The 22,039-nt window shown below is 44.1% G+C and overlaps 1 protein-coding gene across 1 annotated transcript; it reads right to left on the bottom strand.

Moving 5' to 3' along the window:
• Positions 1 to 1,017: 1,017 nt before the first annotated feature.
• On the bottom strand, positions 1,018 to 21,832 carry HSPA9 (heat shock 70kDa protein 9 (mortalin)). The gene is made up of 16 exons (XM_009580266.1): positions 21,778 to 21,832; positions 20,264 to 20,351; positions 19,969 to 20,150; positions 19,357 to 19,481; positions 17,695 to 17,768; positions 17,499 to 17,605; positions 16,512 to 16,674; positions 15,748 to 15,840; positions 13,830 to 14,039; positions 11,132 to 11,359; positions 10,220 to 10,324; positions 9,021 to 9,138; positions 6,516 to 6,610; positions 4,175 to 4,267; positions 2,309 to 2,449; positions 1,018 to 1,748 (listed from the first exon to the last, which is right to left on the bottom strand). Exons 2-16 carry the CDS (start codon positions 20,282 to 20,284, stop codon positions 1,689 to 1,691), a joined length of 1,815 nt encoding a protein of 604 aa, XP_009578561.1. The 5' UTR covers positions 20,285 to 20,351; positions 21,778 to 21,832; the 3' UTR covers positions 1,018 to 1,688.
• Positions 21,833 to 22,039: the final 207 nt, after the last annotated feature.

Below are 22,039 nucleotides of genomic sequence, written 5' to 3'. Positions count from 1 at the left end.
AAACAGCCACAGCAGAGTTAGGATCCCTAGACGCCCCTAACTCCCCTGCTGAAAGCCAAGCACTGAATTTTGGGTTGGAACTCCTCAGTCCGCCTGAAGTCAGGCAGCTTAACACTCCCAGTTGCTGTTGACGCTCCCTGCACAGCCGCCTCCCCACCACGCACGCCAGGCGTGCTGCAGGCTGGGCACGAGGCATCGCCCCTTACCTCCTCCTGTGGCTGCACCAGGCCCCCTCCTCACCTTCTCTTATGCCCAAGCCAAGATGCTTCAGGCTCCCTCTCACTTTACAGTTAGATCACTTGCTACTCTTTAAAGTCCGCCCCCCCCATCCACTTTACTCTGAAGTGGAAGTGGCTTCCAGTCTTTCTTGCTAGGATTGCTGGAAAGAGCTCAGTGTCTGAAGCAGTCTTGGTCCCTTCCAGCTTAAAGGAAAAGGGAAATTCACAGGATGAAGATTTGTAGTCTTCCCTAATAGCTTCTCATAATTAGAAGACTGCCAGAAAAAAATAATCCTGTCCTCCCTCCTAAATATCTGAGCTGTCTGAACAAGGCAGCTGTAAAGTTTGCTTTTTCTGTCCAGTTGACTACACACACACACACAGCAACAGAGAGGAAAAAGGAGAAACGGATAAATACACTGTGGCAAGGAGACTGCACCTCCTTGGAAGACTTGGCTGCCAGAAGCAGCAGTGGGCAACTGCTGCTCCGAGTCTACAGCTCTGAAGGTGAAGCCCCACTGCTACTGCAGATCACAGCAGGACTTCCAGGCATCTCGTGCGAGTGCAGCGGTCACACTCTCAGGAGGGACGGACCCTAACCTGACACCAGGTACCTTCTTTTTGCATGCAAATGAAGCACAAATTCCACAAGTCCACTGCCACTACAGCTGGCTGACTGTTCCACCCCAGGAGTTCTCACAGGCAGTTAGCATGATCACATTCTCCATCAAAGGCCAGGATAGCAAGAACTCCATGTTGGACACTTTTCTGCTTTTATTTTAAAAAAATCCAGAATGGATCCAGTAACAGTTTTATTATCAAGGAAATTGTTTTACCATAAGCAGAGAACAGACACAGGATGGAGCAGAAGGCTCAGACAAGCAAAGTATTAACTTCCACATAGCCTCTTTTGTAAGAAATGTTACAGCTAAATTTGAAGTAACCCCTCTCCTTGAGAACAAGGGTACTAACCTAGCTGCAGATCTGAATGTTCTCTAGCAACGCAACCAGCCTTCTCATTGCTGTTCACAGGTCTTATTACCTGCTCACAAGTACTCAGATCCACAAGGAGGGTCTATACAGGTGTTATTCTCCTGCCGGTTCCAGCAGGACTTCCATCTCCACCCTTCGATTTAGTGACATGGTTTCCAAACTTTGATATCCAATTTAGTACACCATTGTGCCAAGTATCAGAAATAAATGATCAGCGAGTCCCCAGGTGCCCCAGTGAATACCAAGGGGCCAAACACTTAGAACTTCGTCTGGCATGAATTAACTTTCATCAAGTGACAATTTATCTAGCAGACACATCACTAAGTTTATACATTAAAGAATTTTATATATAGAATACTGCAAAAACACAGTAAGTCTGAATTCTGCCCATTGCTGCTCAGGAAGGTCCCTTCTCTCCCAAGCGTCAAGAAAATCGACCTCTTCTTCATACTCTAGTCAAGGCAAGACAGAGACTTCTTATTGCTTCTCTTCCTTCTGATCCCCCGGACTTCCAGAACCCTCTCGTTCAGAGGCCATCTGTGAAAGAGTTGGCTTATTAGCTGTAGTAACAATAAAATGCTTCTCCTAGACATTTTTTTTTCCTAGCTAGCTGCTTAGGTTAGTTCTAGACCGAGGAAACCCTTCCCTCAGTGAAAAAGGTAATTGTCCACTGGAGAATGGAAACAATCTTCATCTCTGCATGACTGCCACCAAGAGGGAGGAAATTATCTTCCCGTTATTTACGCTGTCCCAGTGGACATAACAAGCTTACATTGCAGCACTGACCATTTTCAGTTTGACATCAGAAAAGCAGCTTTCCGCAGTAAGGAGAGCTTAGCACTACCAAGGTCACCTGGGCAGAGTGTGCCACTTCCATCCCAGGAGGCTTCCCTGGATGGGTGAAGTACATATCTGCCAGGGCTCAAATGGGTGGGCCTTCCACTGGGAAGGAGATTGAGAAGAAAATCTCTAGGGCCTTACGACTGTAATTTTAGGCAGACTGAACGGGAAGCCTGTTCTAGAACCATCCTTATCTTTCGTCCCAACTCACCCCTCCCCATCTGAGGGCTATAAAGTGGAAGTGACCATGAACCTACCTTCTTGTATGCCATTTCAAAGAGTTTCAGGGAAGCCTGCTGCAGGCTGGTTGCTGCCTGCCTGATGTTTTCTCCCGTTTCAGTATCCTTACGAGCCAGAAGTTCCCTCATTTTAGCAATTTCTTCCTTTAATTTGTTGCACTGCAAATAAGTCACAAACACGATGAAATCCTGCACTTTGTTCACAGAGAATCTTGCTCCTGTTATTTCACCCATCTATTGGCCACAACAAAACTACCTTTTTTTGCCAGAAGCCATGAAGTTAAGTCTCAAACTGAGCCACACGGTCTGCAGGGACTATAGGACTGCGCTCAGTTCCCAATGGGCACCTGTCCACTTCACTAACTGTGCCACAGTTGGCATTAATCGGTCCCCTTGTTTGCCGTCTCAGCAGAGGCGCCAAGGACAGAAAGCCCTGCAGAGACCGAACAGCCCGCCAAGGATGAGAGCTGCTCTCCCTGGCACACCTCACCAGTGACTCAGTCACCCCGGGAGCCAGGGTAAAGGGAAAAGAAAGCTGGTTTTCATCTATATTTAAGGCATGTCAGAAAGCCAGCGAGTAAGGCTGTTCACCACCCTGTTTAATCCCTTTGTTGCACGTGGGAGAAGGAGCAGAGAGGCAAACAAAAGCAATACGGTCTCATCCCAGCCCCTGTAGCCATCTGTCAAGCGCTCCACACAGTCTGGCATTTCTCCGTCAGACTGGCACGCTGCTGGAGAGGCAGGCCTGGAGAAGCGAGGTTACTGGGGGACAGCTGTACCGGCACTGCTTGCTCAGCAGCGTTCGCAGTCAAAACGTGGGCAGAGCTCTCATTCAGACCCTCAGGAAGGGGAAGGCGATCGATGCCTTCTGTGCCAGGCCACCATCCCCACCCGGATCATGCAGGCCTTGCTTCTAAGCACTGCTACCCGCTTTGCCTTGGTATTCCCCAAAAGACGTTACAGGGAACAACAGCCCTTGCAGGGAACAGGGATTTAGAATCCGTGCTCCTGAGAGAGAAAAATCCAGTGATCATAATCCCAAACACAGAGATGGCCAATATCCATCCTAGAGAGAGGGGCTGAGCTGAAAAACAGCATTTAACTGATCAGAGGCTACTTACCAATGAACTACAATCTTGTTCCCTCAAACACCTCACAGAGGCCCTAGGAGCCCTTTTATTCTGCTTCTGAAAGTTGTTAACTTGAAGATTGTGCAACGTTTTAAACTTGGCTTTTGAAACTCATAATGCAGAAATTAAACTGTCAGTTAAGAGTGGTATGAAAAGCATTCTTTTGATGCTAAATATCCACTTCACTCCAAAGATAGAAGAAAAATTGGAGCTAAGTGGATACAGTGATTTTCATTGCCTCCAAGTTCTCGGGTGCTGTGTTTGTACTACTGAGGCTGCCGGGACTGCACAGCAGCTTTGCCTTTGTCCCTCTGCTAATACGCTGTAGGCACTGTTCGTAATCTCTAGCTTTTGAGCAAAACTCTCCTCTCACACAGGCCACAGTACAGTTCTTATCAAATCACTGCAAGGCCAAGTCAAGGACATAATTCATGCAGAAACCTTTAATTAACAGTTTCCCAGGCTCTTAGATCTTCAGTGACACTGAACTCACGCTTTGAAATAGGATATTTGCTATTATCCAAACCATGTTCTTCTAAGTATGTCCTTACATCCTCCCATCAGCCACGCTCATCCCACTCATCAAGTGCAAAACCCACAAGAGTTGGTGACTGTGCCATCTTTCCACAGCATGGAAATCCACACAGAGTCGGTGCCACTGGTCAGAGCCAGGTATGAGTTAAGTGAGAATTTGAGCAAAGACATAATAAGGAATCTTACCTCCTTTACTGTTACGGGATCAGAAACTACTTACCTCATCCGCTGGCAGCTGATCCTTAAACTCCTCCATCTTAGACTCCGTATCATGGATGATGCCTTCAGCCATGTTTACAGCTTCCACACGTTCCTGGGTAAAAGAGCTCGTAAGGGCCTGCTGCATACATCACTGGCACTACCAGTTGTGCATGTGGGAGCTACCAGCTGACATTTCTTTCCCCAAACTGCCAATTTCCATTCTAGCTCCCACCCAGGGTCCTCCATACTGTCGGGAGGGGCGGGGAAGAAGAAATGCAAGCAAACCATTTCTAGATGCATTCTGGCACCAGAAAGCCCAAGCAGGCAGCCTATGCAAGGCAGTCCTCATGCTTTTACACTCAGCAAATCCCACTTCCCTGGAAGTAGAAGCAACTAATATAGCACTACTGTTGGCACACTGAAAGGGCCAGCAACTGCAGAGACAGGACAGTGCTCTCTGCTCCTCGGGAAAGCAACAGAACTTTCGGAAAATATTCTTAACCTTTTTCAGCAACAAGGACACCAGAGACAACTGAAATGCTGAGTTGTTTTACTCATGTACCCTTATTACAAATGCTTGTAGCATCTCAACAGTGCAAAAACCCCAGTGTGCTAGGTAAGAAATACCAGTTCCTAACGTTACTGTTGCAAAGACAACCAAAGGGGACAGAGCAGGCTGTAAGTACAGAGGAGCAGTAGTCCTGCTGAGACATAATGTAGTCCCAGTGTCAACATGAACTATTTCACCAGCAATGGTCTCTAGGACACCCAGCCCTCTCCATCTGGAAGAACAGTCTACCTAATCAAGGGTGTGATAATATTCTCAGGAGGCTAACCACTTACAGTGGAAAGCTGATGAAAAAATAATTTTGTTGCTACACTGTGTCTTCACTCTTTGTGGGATGTCAAAGTTCACAGCAGGATGCCGAGTCCAGCAGAGTGATAACTCTGTTTATGCATTCATAATACTTCCATGGCAGTAAAACCATGATCAGAAAGGTGTAATGAGGGAATTTTGACAATTACAGTTATGCAGGTCAAATAAAGAAACAGAGAAATGTTAGTTAAGAAAGCAACCTAATCACCTTTATCTGATAGGTCACTGGGCAGAGATGAGTCCCACTTCAGGACTACAACAGGGAAGAACTTATTCAGTGATTTAAGATGCAAAGTCAAGGAAAGTTCTCAGCGCAGCCTCTTCAAGTGCGAGGCCACCACCTATGCTTCATGGCAATGACGCAGTTACTTAAACAGTGGGACTTTCAGACCAAGGTCTTTAAACATTCTCCATCTAATCTACAAATGCTTATAAGCCAATGCTGCTTCATGTGAATTTGTTCCATGCATTCTCTCCTTTAGTCCTCCTCTGATCCCTTCACTACTGAGGGTGAGATTTACAGCACTGCCTGAACACCTGAGACAGGTTTCTACAGACTAGGAGAACACAAAGCAGATAAATTCAGTGTGCCAGTTTCAGCAATTGCTAACTACATGCTGGTGCCATATCCCAGAGCAGGCCTTCACTGTGTCTGCTTAAAAATCAATGCTCTGTATTTAGTAGCATAATTCATTAGTACTACCCTCATTAAACCAATTAGTTCCAACCATTAATCCTATGAATATCACAGATTCAGTCACTCAACCATGGCAAGTGTCAGTCTTTTCTTGACAAAGTCAGTGAGGCTTTCAAACATCTCCTGATGGCTTCACCTGCGCTGAGGGCCAATACTGCGCTCAGATGAATATAGCATTCAAGATGCCACAGTGAGATTTTAAGCACTATGGAAAGCAACTTCCCACTTACGAAGGAAGAGGCTGAGGTGCAGCTTTGCTTGGCAGGTTCTGTAATTTAAGCTTTAAAATAAACTCAGAGAAAGTAGCTTAAGCATCCCTGTACTGCTTCCATTTAAACGGAACATCACTGTGAAAACCCAGCTGTAGTAGGCCAGCTTTAAACAGCCGAGATAACAGGCAGGTGGACAGTAAAGAGCATTGATGACAAAAACCATTAACTAGAGCTGCAAAGCTGTTTACTCATGAGTAATAGGCAGGTGACTTTGCTTACTGCTGCCTCCATGTCCCAGTAATTCTTCAGGGAGGAATTAAAATGCTAATCACACAGGGCAAGTTACCCAACCCAAACCCAAGATCCAAATGCCTCCACATACATCTTCTTGCAACTTTGGAATGTAAGCTGAATATAAGGAAGCAAGCAAACCGGTTAACTGCACGAGCAAACAGCTCAAGACTGTGCAGATGAAAACCTACAGCTCCTTCGAGGTGGGCACAGTTAATAGCACAGAATGGCAATAGTTGGCAGGTACGCTACTAGCTGGAAGATACCGTAACTATCACATTACCTTTCTTCGCCTGTCTTCCTCTGCATATTTCTCTGCATTCTTCACCATGTTCTCAATTTCATCTTTGCTAAGGCCACCAGAAGACTGGATAACAACTGCATTAGACAAGAAGCATTAATAAAGAACATGTGCTCATCTTTGAGGAAAGGAGAGTATTATTTCCCAAACCCTCTCAAGGGCAGCAGCCTTGCTCAGGGACTCTGCACCTGTGAAAACCCCGTGGGCAGTACAAAGACAGCCAGTTTTTGAAGACGCAGTGATGCTGCTGGCAAGATAAAAGCCTGACATCTCAGATCTATGAACTCCCCAGCTCTGCCAGATGCTTCCTGTCCACTGGTCTGCAAGTCGCTTTGACCATTCTTCAGTTACCCCTCCTGGAAAGTGAATGTGCACATAAAGCCCCCAAACCAAAGACGCATTCTAGCAGGTTAAAAATCACAAAACAAAATGAAACAAGAACAAAAAAAAACAAAACAAAAAACCACTAGCAAAAAACCAACCAACCAAAAAAAATCCAAGCACAAGGAACTGTTTTACGAGGGCACAGAGATTCCTTTCACTGTTGGAAAGCAGTGGAAGTCTGGTAGCAGGACAAGACAACATTCCCCACCCAGGTCCTCATACTGCCCTTAATAAGTGAACATAGCGTGATTCTATGGGTAGGCTCTTAAAGGTCCCCCCTTTTTTTCCCCTCCATGAGTGCCAAGAAGTACAGTCTAGACTTAAGCTAATTACTGCAGTAAAGCATAATTTCATTGCAAAAGAGAGGAACAACATCCAGGATATCGCAAAGTCCAAAAAAAGGTATACTATGATCCTCATCAGAAATAAGTTTGACAAATAATATTTGTCAATGGTACAAAACCCTGAACAAAGACACGCACACGTCCTTTGGACGCAGATCTGGGATAGGCAGCTCAGCTTCATAATTAGGACCATGTTTGCATACAGACAGGCAGCTAAAAAATTCTGGTTGCCTATTATCAGAGGATGGCTATTCAGAGGTAGAAGGCTGCCACACATCAAAAACCTACAAGGAAATCAAAGTAACAAGAAGTGTGTTTTTGGTAACAAACTTCTGCCAAAAGCCAAGCAGCATGACTAAGAAGAGCATATACCTTCAAGTTGCCAATACAGAGTTAACAGTATTTTTCTTAACTGGAGCATGCATTTGATTGCTCAAGTGGTTGCCTCCGAGAAACAACTGAAGGGCAGTATAGAGGCTTCCCAGTTAGAGGCACAAAAGAGATTTATTTTTATCAGGGGAATCTACAAATGCTTCAAATTAATTTTCTGAGCCCACAACAGAGCTTTAAAAAATGTCAACCATGTCATTAGTTACCCCAGACCACCAGGCCTAACATTTCATTGCACTACAGAGCAAAATACACTGACAGCTTGAAGTCCCTAAGCCTCCTGCTGTTTAGAGATGTTTCCAGCCTAAATGGATGAAAATGAACAAGGTGGTTACCTGCTGCTTCAAAACTGAACTTCAAGACCTTTGTAACGGAGTAATTGGAAACAGAACAGGGTCTCGGCACAGGGCTGATCTGTTCAGCTGTACTTGACATGCCCTGGATTCAATAGAGATCTTCCTAATTCGATTTCTCCCTTAAAAGCTGGCACCTTCACACAGGCAGCCTCAAACAGACAGCACTCTCTTCATGTGTTAGCAGAGGGCACTCCCAAAGGAACAACACACCCAGGAGCACAGCTCAGGAACAACTTATACAAGATGCTGGATTCCCAAACCCGATTTCTGTCCCTTCAGGGTAGTGTAGGGCAGAATATCACCGCTCCGAGCTCCTCAGTGGCACAGGACACCCCTGTAAGCAGCAGCAGCACTGCTCCACAAACACCTGTATGCCCAACACCTCTCTGGCAACTGAGGCACAGCTGATACACACAGGAAACCCCAGGAAACAGTTGCACTCTGCTGAAACATTGCTATAGCAATTGCGGCAGACTGCAAGACCAAGAAAGGACAGTCATACAGTGCAAAATGACTCGGAATGTGGTAAAACCCTGCCAGCGAGGACTTCCTTGACCTTGGTATAGGCAAATGTTTCATCTCTGCCTAACGTGCAAGGAGAGAGCATCCATTGATGGCAACCTCTGTACAGAGGCTAACAGAGAGTGCAGAGTGCTGTGTGTTTACAGAGGCTTTAGTTGCTTAAAATGAAACTACAGGTCAGTTGTCACTTCTCCCTTTCCCTATTTGATTCTGCAGTAACCTTTGCCCTCCTTTCCAGAGGAGGCACTTAAGCTAAGATGACTTCAACTGCATCTATGCTGCACTGGCAACAGATTGCGTGTGTCATCCTGACTCTTAATCAAGTAACATGCATCACAGTCCCCACCTCTGGACTGTGGGATGCCCATCAGGGCAGCATTCCGTTACCTTTGAAGTCACCTAGTGTTACCCTCAGTGCCCAGTGTGCTATGGCACCATCACTGCTCCACACCTTTCCTCCTCATCCTTGGGCAGCATGCGAGAGCACTTACTTTGCTGTTCGCGTCCGGTGCCTTTATCCTTGGCTGACACGTGAACGATACCGTTAGCATCAATGTCGAAAGTGACCTCAATCTGGGGCACTCCACGCGGCGCTGGAGGAATCCCAACCTGAGAACGAGAAGTGCTTAGCCATTAGCTCCCACAGGGACATGAGCTCAGGGTATGAGGCTCCAGTGTTGGGCATATTATCTTGGTGATCTGTCAGTTGAATTAACTAACCCTCAAAGCTGAGTCCTCTAAATGCCTGTTGGCATCATGTGGTGATTAGCAGTATCTAGATTTAACAGGATACAGATTTCTACCCAGAGCAAGTGCACAGAAACCAAAAGAGGTAGCCCCCAAGTTTGGTTTGGAGGTGACACAGGTTCTGCTTTATTGCTAAACAAGCCACTCTTCCCCTCCAGGACATGGCAGGATGTTCTATTTCCTCAGTTCTGGACATGACTGGACTTCACTGACTACCTCTGAGGCTACCGTATTAAAAGTGTGACAGGCAGTACAGCTTCCTTCAGAAGTACAAAAGAAAGGCAAAGCCCTTCCTTTCTGGATGACTCTTCCTAGCAACAGGAAGTTTGGGCAAACAGTTATAATAGTGACAAACTTTGCCAACACTGACCAAGCCAATTCTGCATAGGGAGCTGGTTAGTCAGCCACACACTACACACATGAATCCCTGGAGCACATCTGTTCTCCAGCAAGCAGGGCAGTTCCACAGGCTCTCACAGAAAAGCAGTACTGGGCTAGAAATGGGTTAGCCTAGGGACTGCAGGTTAATGTGGAGCCTGCTCGAAGTCTTGTCTTTGCAACACCAGAGGAAAGGCCCGCGTTCGGGTTACCTGCTGTGCAGGCCTGGTACTACAGAGCTCTTTTTGCTCTTTGTGCCCAAAAGCAGAGAGGGCCCTTCTAAGTGATCAAGCCCTAAAGCTACAGTAGCCCCTGTGCCATGTAATACCGCTTAGAAACTTTGAGCTCCATCTTAAACACTAGTTGCTCCCCTGCCACTGAAAGGCTGTCCCAGAATCAGGCTGTGCCTTTAGAGACTGGTTTTTCACTACAAATAGGGTCACATGTCTTCTGTAAGATGACTCCACCCCAACACTGCCTTCAGGCATCAACCGAAATGGAGGCGGCTTTGAACTTCTCAAAGAAGGTCAAGTCTAAGGTCATGAATACTGAGTAGCCAACATACCAATGTGAACTGGCCAAGAAGCTTGTTGTCACTAGCCATCTCTCTCTCTCCCTGGCATACTTTAATCTCCACTTGAGTCTGCCCATCAGCAGCTGTAGAAAACACCTGTGGAAAAGGAACAGAAAGTTACTGGATAGCTAGAAAATTGCAACACACAAATGGATGCAGTTACAAGCTGACTAACATGGAGAGGAGTAAAGAGAAGCTACTTTGAAGAGATGAAGAATCATTAAATGCTTGTCGTTCTCCTGTTCCTCTCACAGAACACCGAAGCTAGCAACAGCCAAGCTCACTGGCATCTCATCCTATATGCACTTGAGCATGTGAAAACTGGCAATGCCATGCCAGCAGCAGGCTCCAATGGCAACCAGCCTCATTACCAGAGCATTTCCTCCTGAAGCAGCAGGGCTCCTGCCCCAACCCCATACTCCAGGCAGAACAAATGTTATCAGTAAGAGCACACGCTAGCAGACCCAGACAAGGCAAAGTGAAAGAAAGGATCACACCCAAGTCTACTAGGGCCTTACAACACAGGAAAAAAAAAAATCCCTTCCAAGGTATGCCAACCAAGAAAGGTGGTCTCAAATGCGTGTGGTGCTCAGTTACAGGTCTCCACACAATTATTCTTCAGAATGATGTGTTGACAGTTACATCACGGCACACACTGCAATCATGACCAGCTCACAAACATCCTGCGGTATCTTGGCACACATTAACTCAACTTACCTCCCCTCTTGGGCACACTAATAATCATCAAAGATACTCAGTGGCTGACATTAAATCTGACTTCTACGCTGCTTCTCCTTGCCAGGTGAGGAGGAGACAAGACTACCTACTGGGATGCTTTGGGTAGCCTTCCCTGTGTGTTTGAGACCACCACAAAAGACCCACCCATCTGGAGTCAATTTGTACCTGGCTCTTCTTGGTTGGTATGGTAGTATTCCTGTTGATGAGCTTTGTGAAGACACCTCCCAGTGTCTCAATCCCCAAGGACAGGGGAGTTACATCCAGCAGCAGCACATCAGTAACGTCACCAGCTAACACGCCACCTTGAATAGCTGCACCAATAGCAACGGCTTCATCAGGATTAACTGCTTTGCTAGGAGCACGGCCAAACAAATCCTGTACAGTCTGCTGCACCTGAATGGAGAGAAAGCACAGCTCGTATGCAGAGTGAACGATTACCGCCCAGCGGCCACAAGAACAGGCCAGCTATGGCTAAAGGTTTGTATCTTTATGCTCCTGCTGCCATGTAACCCTGTGGCATGACAGAAATACTAAGCTTCAGGCTTGTGACTGCTCTCTAATGCCCCACCTTCCACGCACCCTGTTAAATGCGCTCGTCTCAGTCTAGACAACCCCTTCTCTGGAGACTTTCTTGCAACCAAGTTTGCCAGCTGCAAGTCAGCCTGTATCGGTCCTTTCACACAGCCCAGACACATTCAGAAGAGATCACTCCATGCTTATCAAGCAGGAGTCAAGGCCTGCTCCTGGGAACTTGTACAAGCGAACACTGGGCAGAACACAGCTGTCAAGGACGGTACAGCTGTGGAGGCAGAGTGCAGGGAAGGTAAAAAAAATCCAGAGCAGAAGGACAGTTCATCTTATTTGTGTGTAGTAAAGGGGGGGGGGGAAGAGGAAATTGTATGAAGGACAGTATTTTCAAACTCTTTATTTAATGAGCTGTTTCACCAGAGAAGTAGATTTGCTTCGTCAGCAGACAGTCTGAGCTGCATTATTAGCTTTTCACTGCTCTGCCCTTTTGGAAGGATATGCTCATGATTACAACAGATTTACTGCTGAAGTATCCAGACGGGAATGCAACAAGGTGTCTGCACCAGAGCACAGCTCGGTAGTCCAGTCCTCCACCTTACAAGAGAAGGGTGTGGGACTTTGTTCCCACTCACAGCTTCCCTCCTGCCTGAGCACACCCGGTAGGCACACCTCGGCACAGGTGAGCGTGATGCGCCTGGAAAACTGCTGTAAGCAAATGTCCAACTCCTCTGCACTTAAGCCAATAGACATCTGCTGGGAGCGTTCATTACAGAGGAAGACACTTTACGTATGAGCATATAATTAGGTGCAAGTCTTCCCCTCTGCAGGCATGTTTTACAGTACAAAAGAAACATTACTTCTAACCACCCACTGTACGTTTCCTGGAGCGCTGGCCACGTGAACCCTCCAAAGAAGGCATGTTCCCTCCTAGCAGGGTGAGGAACACAGAACAATGTACACGAGAGAAGGATTTGTGCTGTGTGCAACATACAGGCACTGATCTCAGAGGGAGAGCTGTAACTACGGGCACTCAGGAAAGCATTACATAAGCTCAAAGCCACAGATGCTGGGGGTTATAAATAGGGCATAAAAAAGTAAAAATAATAATAAAAAAATAAAATCAATATTTAAGTACTGTCTCCCACCCCCAAAGCATACATAATGTTTCAGGAAGGGCTTCCCCACTTCTAGAAGTGTTTTTCATCACTTTATACAGTCGCTAACGACGCCATTTTTCCTTTATCCAGCTGGAACAGCAGGGACTTTGGGAAGGTATAACACAGTTACTTCACTTGAGCTTTGGCCAGAGCAACAGCTTCTGTTTATCTTGTTGCTCAGGTTCCCCTGCCTGGGTGACCTTCTGCACACACTAATATCACCTCCAGCCACCAGGTTCATTTAACACTTAGGGAAGAAAAAAAACCCACCATCAAACCCCAAATCAATCCCAAGCAGGACCATGTGCACACCTACTATCCTAGAAAGGAGCTGCAAATCCCAAATCTTAACAGCAAACAAATAGTCCAAGCCTGACTGATCCCTATGGAATGAGATTTTGATGATCTCTGTAGAGAAGGACAAGCTGTACCCTTGAAGAGAGCAGCGTACGTACATGTTCAGCTCTGACTTCAGGGGAGCTAAGCATTGCTACGAGTAAGAATCGTAAATCACCAGACAGCGCCTTATCTGCAAGACTGTGCATGTCAGCAGAGCAAGCTTTTAAGTTACCTGTTGGTGTTTATCACCACAGAACACAAGGGCCAGGTATTAGGTAACGAGTGTGTGGAACAGCTAGTTAAATATGCTTGACAACACCCAGCCTCACACAGGTAGCTGAATACACGCAACCAGCAGGTAGCAGAGCCGTTCTACCTGTGCAGTTTCCTCACAGCTAGCTGTAAGTGCTCTACAGAGGGGAAGAAATCCACTGGAAGGCAAAGATTACTGATAGGTTTTTGTCATTGAGGTGTACCTCTGTCACACACTGAAGACCATAACAAGAAAAAACGCCCTGTGTATCTGAACAATACTGCCTATGTTTGGTCTGCATCAGAAAGTCAAGTTGAGTTTTCAACTCCTGATACCTCCCACTTGTCTTTGTCAAGTGCAACTCAGCTACAGCCCCCAGATCCAAGCTGAGCTAATTAAACAGGATGAGAGAGTCCCTTGCCACTGTCTTCACAGGACTACTTAACATGTCTGCTCTGCTCCTGAGGGCCTTCAGCTGCTGGAGCTTTGAAGTTACCAGATACCCAACATTTCCGTTACAGATCACCTTTAACAGTAAGCACTGGCTAGCTGTGCCAGATTTGCCTGTAACAGAGACATCTCATACCTTCGGCATTCTGGTCATGCCACCGACAAGGATGACTTCACCAATGTCACTCTTGCTGACTTCAGCATCCTGCATGGCTTTCTGGCACGGCGCTACCGTCCTTTTGATCAGATCAGCTACAATGCCCTCAAACTGCGAGCGACTCAGCTTCATGTTCAAGTGCTTTGGTCCAGAGGCATCCATAGTAAGGTATGGCAAGTTAATATCAGTCTGCAGCACAGAAACAGACACGGAGTGAAAAACAGGAATGGAAAAAAAGGCAGCTACATGCAGGCTTTAGATCAAGTTACAGGTTCTGTTCTGCCTGTACTGAAACATCTATGTGCCTGTTCACTCTGCAGCCCAGCCTCCAAGTGGCAGCAGGCATACTTTTATGTTTGACATTTCAGACAAGAGATAGGAAAATTATTTTGTTACACACCTCATGGTTAAAACTGTTAAGTTTCAATTGTAATATTGTGTTATTTTGAGGTCTTTTATTGTTACGAAAAACAATTTCATTTCTATCATAGCCAGGAGGCAAGAGCTCAAACATTAGAAGTGACAACCTTATCCTCTTCCTTTAGCACAACACAGAAGAAAGCCCATCTTCAGAGTTCCGAAAGATTTTGCCAAACGACTAACATTTCATAGAAGGTAAGCTACTTGAAGGAAATAACTCATGACTGTTTTCTAAATGCAGACAACTCATGTTCCACAGCCAGCCTATTGCCATTTAGCACAAAGCTCATCAGTGCCAGGGACCATAATCCCCACTTTTCATGGCTATTTGTGAATGATCTTACAAATTCACATGCTGGATTTTTAAAGCAAATCTTATACTGAAACCATCTTGTTCAAGTGCTGAGTCATGCTGACATTAAAAGATACTACCAATCAAAGCAATTAAAAACATTAATGCTTTAAGCTCTAGAGATTAAAGTTTACACAACAAGAACTAAACCCATGTTACTGACTAGAGCTGTACATTCACGTTATAAATAGCATAGTCAAAAATATTAGGGGAAAATTGGGCCAAAAGCAAGTTGTTTTCCGTTCACTGCTAGAGTTAAGGAATTCAGTTTTTCCTGGTATGAACAGACTGTATTTGCCAACTCTTGAGCTAGTAAAACAGAGCCTGCTATGTCTCTGGCAGAACTATGCATCCATTGTGACTGGCCTAAACTCCTTGCTATGAGCTCCCCACTGGCCAACAAAAAGACCACCATCAAAAAAAAAAAAATGTTTATTCAGAACCTAGAAATTGGCAGAGTTCCCATTTCAATTACTATATAATTGACCTTAATTTCACTTAGGCAAGACTATTACACCCCCAACTTGCTGCTTCTCCAGCTCCTTATTCAGTAGTGAATAAAGGACATGCTTGAATGCATTAATACACAAAGCAGGTGGAAAAAAGAAAGGGGGTGTATGTTGCCCATTGTCTAGACAACTCCTCTATAGGCAAATAAGTAAAGATTCTTTATAGAAATTATTTCTTGTTATTAGACAAATTAGCTGTTTCAGCGGAATGAGTAGCACCAAGGTTTTGGAACTGCTTCCACAAAGCCGCAAGTGCTTCCAGTAACCCAGCAGTACTAGCTGCAGCTAAATTCCCTGATGCCCATCATACTTCTGCAATATGTAACAAGTTGGGAACAAGATCACATTCCCTGCAAGATGAGAAAACATGGTGCCAGAAGAAAGGCAAAATCCAGCACCCGCTAACATTCTCAGCTTCCAACAACTAATTGTGCTCCTAAACAGTCTACCCTGCTAAAGGGCTTTCTGTTAAAGTGATGACATTTGGCTACACAGAAGCTGGTTCTGCCACCACGAGAAAAAAAGCAGCAACGTCATAGAGCTTTGTAAACAAAAATAATGCAAAAGTCAGTGTATCAAAACGTTTTACTGGACTGCTTTGAACCCAGCCACCTACCTGCACAGATGACGAAAGCTCACACTTTGCTTTCTCTGATGCTTCTCTCACCCTTTGAAGGGCCATGTTGTCTTTAGTCAGGTCAACACCCATCTAAGCGACAAACAATATGGGTTAACAGACTCTCAGCTTTTGCACAGGAGTCATGGAGAGCTTCTCTTCATTGCAGTTCACCTTCCTATCACTCTTGACTGTAAAGATGTTTGTAGAAATACAGCCCGACATGTGCACTTCTGCTGATCTCTCTCACTTCTGGCAAACGTGTTTAGCATTTCAAAAACATCTGCTAGCCCTCTCTGCTCTGGAAGTGATTATACAGTAAGTTACAGATTAAAGCTTGGAAAAGCTGCTGCATCACAGAATATAAAGACAAGACTGAATTAGCAAAGGAGTTGGAATTACACTGCAGTTTCCTATAGCCAACCCTGTATTCTATGCATCTGTGCTGACACATTCAGTTTGACCACAGATTTTTATAATTAAAAGTAAGCAGACTATGTATAGGATGGTCCTGCTACACTTGAGGAAAAAAGGCAGAAGTCCTGCTATTCTGTCTTCCAGGAGAGGAATATTCCACCTCAAGAAAACAAGTGTAAGAACTGGAAGCCAGACTAAAAGGTGTCTTTGATACTCTTAAATTTCAACTGTGCCATAGATTACAAACCAAGTCCTAATAATTTCAGAAAATTCCCATCCTTCCACAGAAGTTAAGCGAGGTTGAAAAACAGCATAACACAAGATTGAACTCTGTTGAGATACCTTACCTCTCTCTTGAACTCTTTAACAATATACTGTAGCAAAGCCTGGTCAAAATCTTCTCCACCTAAGAAAGTGTCACCATTGGTGGACTTCACCTCAAAGACTCCCTTCTGGATTTCCAAAATGGAAATATCGAAAGTGCCACCACCCAAATCGTAGACTGCAATACTATAAGAACAGATGCAGAAAAACATTACTTTCTAGACAAAGTTGTGTGGCTCAAAAATCATTCTCCTCAGCAGATGAGGTATGCAGAATTCATGCAGCCGTCCACAAAAGTTAAAAGCCTTCTCTAAAGACAGCAGTAAACAAATTACACAGCATACGCATTCCTTGAGCACTGAGTCCACGTGGAAGTCTTCTCTGAAAGATGTGCTGCACGATGCTTAACCTTGCCCATTATTTCAGAGAGGTCAGCTCCTTCTTCTCAAATAAATACACACTCACATCCAATGACAAGGGCAGGGACACCAGAACCATTATGAAACACGTTTTTCAAGATGTGAGGCTTTCATAGCACTATAAGCTACATCACATTTACAAAATCTGCAACAGGACCCCTGCATTTATATAACCACCCTTGACAGTGACAGAAGGCTGAATGCAGTCAGGGAAGACGCCGCAAGCTGTGGATACCAGGCACCAAACCTCAGCTGTAGCTCTTGTGCTACACTTCAGCACCAATGGTGACAGCCTCTCACCCAGTTGTCCTTAGCCACACCTACCACTGCTACCAGTAGTAAGATAATCAAATTGACACTCAGCTTTAATCATTAAGTTGCAGCTGCAAGTTCAGAACTCATTTTCTTTAACAAATGTGGTTGACATAGAAGAGAGGTGACATTACATAGCACTGACTCTCAAGGCTGTGAATCTACTTTGGCAGAATTCCAACCAATGATTTTAAAAAACAGAAAGCAGAAGATGCATTTACAAAGCAAATTACAGCATGCTTATTTAAAAGAGGGTAGGTGTTATGAACAGGTACTTACACTTTGTCTTCAGACTTGTCCAGACCATAGGCAAGTGCAGCTGCTGTTGGTTCATTAATCACCCTCAAAACATTCAAGCCAGCAATCTGCCCAGCATCTTTTGTAGCCTGAGGAAAAAACAGCAGAAGAGCGCTGTCTACCGAGAGAAACTAAATGCAATTTATAAGCCCGAAAAATCTTACAGCTTGATGAATACCTGTCTCTGAGAATCATTGAAGTAAGCAGGGACTGTGATCACAGCATTCTTTGCTGAATGTCCCAGGTAATTTTCTGGAGGAAAAAGGAGACAAAACAGAAAGTTATCCTTATAAGGTATGAATACCACCAAGTTATTATTATGTAGTTTGAAATAAATTTTCCTGAACTAAGAACACAACAGGCTTGCTGCTCAAGAACCAGCTGCTTTCTGGGAAGATGCAGAGAGAGCTGTGGAGAAATCAAGTCCTTCCAAATAACGTGAAATAGCTTGTAGACTTCTGACAGAACAGCAAAGCACCCCCACAATTCAATCAGTAACTGGATGCTGCTAGTGAGTGAGAATTCATCTGAGAGCTTAACTTGTCCTTTTAGTGTGCAAGACTGAAGTTGTTATCCATTTCTTCGGATTGTTCAACATGTGTTGCACTTAAAACTTACTCATTTTCATCCTGTTTACAGAGTCTGCTGTAGGAAACATTTATACGGTACAAATAGTGTAGATATACCACCTTTAGAAGTGTTTGAGACAGCAAGTCAGGAAAAACATGTATTACACCCTAATTTAAGGTCACAAACTTCTCTCCCTCAAAAAAAGAGAAGGATGTAAACAAATACAGATTCAGACCTGCTAAAAAATAAGAATGCGCATGATGCAGTGAGAATGCACAGACAGGATTTACGCCTCTGCATTAGCCCTGCACAGACCTTATACACTGCATTATTCTGTGTTGCTTGCAAAGCCAGATCATTCCATAGTTGAATTCATGTAGCATCCAAGGCAAAAAACAACAGACCTACAGGAAGCAGACCCTTGCTTAAGGCAGAGGAACACCTCAGAGTAAGTCAGATTCGTCACATTTAGATGCTCACACACCACATACTCATATTTTACTCTTGGGTGGAGCTTTAGCAAGTGCCCAGGACCTAACACTGAAAAAAAAAAAGTCTTTGGATGAAGCTTCAGTAACAACCTTTAGTCTGCCATCCAAACACTTACCGCTGGATGCACGACATTTACCAAACGAGGCCATGGGAGGCAGCTACTATTACCTCTATGTATTATACTCAGTTTCCCCAGAAATCACATTAAGAATTGAAAAGGAGAAAAAATAACTTCTCCAGGCCAATGTATACTTTCCCCTAGTAAAGATTTAAAGTCACCACTGGCTAAGAAGCTATTCATTCAGCCCAAAAATCAGGTCCCTTGAACACTCCCTTTCCTGCTACATATCTAGCAGCTGAATAAGACTAAAGCCACCCAAAACCCTGGCTGCCACAGCCCATGGTCAGCTGCAGCCCGGGAGGCACAAGGACTGTAGCTTACAAGAAAAAGGAGCTCCCCCTTCTGAGTAAGTGTGCATTCAATTCAATTAAAATGGAGCATTAACTCAATCAGTATTCTACTTCGATATGAGTATGTTTCAAGCAAAGCACTAATATCTTGCCAAAGATCCGAGATAGAGGTAGGCACTGATGTTCCTTGAAGCTTTGTAACAGCCCATCACTGCACCCTTCCACGATCTGCCCCACACAAGGGCCTGCTATCCAAGGATTCCCATACCAAAAAAGTACCTTCCTGGCTGCTGCACTTCCATTTACTGCGGCCCAGCACCAAGGTCACAGTTGTGTGCGCAGATGGCAAAGACCAAACTGTACCAACCTGCAGTTTCCTTCATCTTCATTAGTACAAAGGCACCAATCTGGCTTGGAGAATAGAGTTTCCCATGAGCCTCTACCCAGGCGTCACCGTTGGAGGCACGGACAATTTTAAATGGAACGTTCTTACTAAAAACAGAAGAATTCCACACTCAATTTCTGCATCAGCATACAGCACAAAACCCCTACAATTAGTATCAGCAGATGAACATTTACGAGTTCTAGACAAAGAATACTGAACTTGCCAACAGCAGCCTCAGATCCAGGAAGTCCCAGAAATACCAATGTACTACTACTGTTTTTAATCAGCTACATCATTTAATCACAAGTCTGAGTTATGATCATACAGCTTTGACTGTAAATGCCCTCAAGAATGAGAAAAATCTTCATTGGTAGATCCTGACCATTCTGCACAGCATCAGCAAGGCTTTCTCCTTCTTCTCTGAAAACCTTAAAATGATCAGCAACTAACGTAGCAAAATACAACTTGGCCCTCAGAATATAAGCAATGTAACTTTGAGACATGAGGGCATAACTACTTCACCCAAAAGAGGGTTAGCATGTTATGATTTATGCATTTCTGCTGGTAGTGGAATTGCTCTCCACCCTCACTTACATATCCTTCTTCACTTCAGAGTCATCAAAGCGCCGCCCGATGAGACGCTTGGTAGCGTAGAAGGTGTTGTGTGGGTTAGTTACTGCCTGCCGCTTCGCTGGCATTCCAACCAAGCGTTCGCCATCGGCCGTAAATGCAACAACCGAAGGTGTTGTCCTGGCACCTTCGGAGTTTTCCAGCACCTATGTAAAAAATGTAACAGGGTGCCATCAAAAAACATTGCCTCTGAGAACACTGATTTGGACATTCAACTTCTAATAACATTACTGCAAGCCGGTATTCATTTTTTACTTACTTTCGCTTGCTTTCCTTCCATAACTGCCACGCAGGAGTTTGTTGTACCCAAATCAATTCCAATAACGGCACCTTTAATTGCTTCTGAGCTGTAAAGCATATTATGGGAAAAATAAAATTACTACTAAAAGAAAATAACTAGATAGCAAAAAAAACTTTCTACCCTGAAGACCAGCCAAAGTGACTTTTCACTAGACGTTGAAGCAAATACACACTGTATTCTGACGTAAGGTGTTCTCTGACTCTTACACAGGAATTTAACCTTCTGCCTCTGTTTTCAATCAGATCACTTATAGAGAAATCCTCACTTGTTCTAATAAACATAAAAAATATTATTCTTCACCAGAATAATCTTTACTACATATATTCTCAACATCCCTTAAGATTTTGACATAAAACAAAGTCCTAACTAATTCTGTCCCTACAAAGACAGGACTTGTTTTGGGTTACTTCTGATGTTCAAACTTGTTTGAAAACATCCACCTGGAGGCAAAATGCTAATAATAAATTGTATTGGTTTATTTATCATTGCCTAGCATGAAGAGAAGAATACACAAAGATAACAAATTACTCAACCCGTGCAGGGTTCTCTGAGCCAGAGCCATAGATAACCATCTTTTTGATCCTGAGGAGTAACAAATTAATTTAATTCTGAAAAATGGGAGTGGTTCTTACACAAGACAAATTTGAACTTCCTCCTCCTTTCTAGGAAGAGTGTGGTACCACTTTCAAGGCTAAAGAAAACTCCTGAATCAGAGTTTTGCCTTATAAACAAAGCCATGTTCTGGGATGGAGAAAGCATACTGAAGGCAGAGCCAGACCACGTTTATTACCAGGATATCACCTTCTCACTCCCTAGGATGCTAAGCCGCTCTAACTCCAGTTCAAATAACAGTAAGCAATGATCTTGAAATGTGCAACTGCTCGGTTTCTCTGCACTAACCAGAACTGGGCAGTTTTCCTAACAAACAGATTTCCCATTCTGTGTCCTGAATCAGCATCAGCCACAGAACATCTGACTAAGTTACACAACTAACTGCTACTCTTTTGCCATTATCTTGCAACAAGAAAAACAAGTGATTAAAATGCATGAGCTGTTTGAAATAAACTTTATCTGTAGTGAAATAGAACCACACATCACTCTTGTTTCATGCCAGTGTAAAACAATTTGTTCCATCAATGTTGAGGTATTTTTTTGCTTGTTTGGTTTTTTTGTGGGGGGGTTTTTTGGTGGTTTTTTTTTTTTAATCAAACAAATCTCAACAATCCACATTTTGTGGATGCTGCTGGTGGTGGGAGAAGTGGGGGAAGAACAATTCTTAAATTTCCCCTGGAAAAAAACCCCCAGAGATAAAGAAACAGCCTTAGGAAAGTTATATGCATAGGTTCTAGTTTTATCTTGCTGGTTTCGCTCCGTTACTCCATCTCTGACTCCAATAATCAGTTCTGGTATCAGGAGGAGAATAAATACAAATATTAAATAGCCAAACATGAAGAAAACAAGGAAATACTTACGCATATTTTCTGCTGGATGCTGCTTTGAGAACATTTTGGCTGAGGCCATTCCAGAATGTCTATAAAATAAAGATGTTCTAATGAAAATTTAGTTTTAAACATTAAGTGATCTTCAAGTCAAGACTTTCAAAGGTAGACAACTTCTAAAGCCACACGGTCCTACTACAATGTTTTATTTTTAAAACTTTAAGTGCAAACTAAGGAAGAATTTGAGAAAGATGCAGACTGCCATAAAAAACCAATTACTACCCTTATTCATCTG

Source organism: Fulmarus glacialis, unplaced genomic scaffold (assembly GCF_000690835.1).
Source record: "Fulmarus glacialis isolate BGI_N327 unplaced genomic scaffold, ASM69083v1 scaffold26166, whole genome shotgun sequence".
Lineage (NCBI taxonomy): Eukaryota > Metazoa > Chordata > Aves > Procellariiformes > Procellariidae > Fulmarus > Fulmarus glacialis.
The sequence above is the reverse complement of the archived record's forward strand: the minus strand, read 5'-3'. Positions and strand labels throughout refer to the sequence as shown.

Excerpts from the sequence above, each read along its gene's own strand:
- HSPA9 (XM_009580266.1), bottom strand. The coding sequence starts at position 20,284 with ATGGAAGGAAAGCAAGCGAAA. Across the intron at positions 20,151-20,263 it reads TGGAAGGAAAGCAAGCGAAA|GTGCTGGAAAACTCCGAAGG; the intron begins GTAAGTAAAAAA and ends TTTTTTACATAG. Across the intron at positions 14,040-15,747 it reads AGCTTTCGTCATCTGTGCAG|ACTGATATTAACTTGCCATA; the intron begins GTAGGTGGCTGG and ends TCTGTGCTGCAG.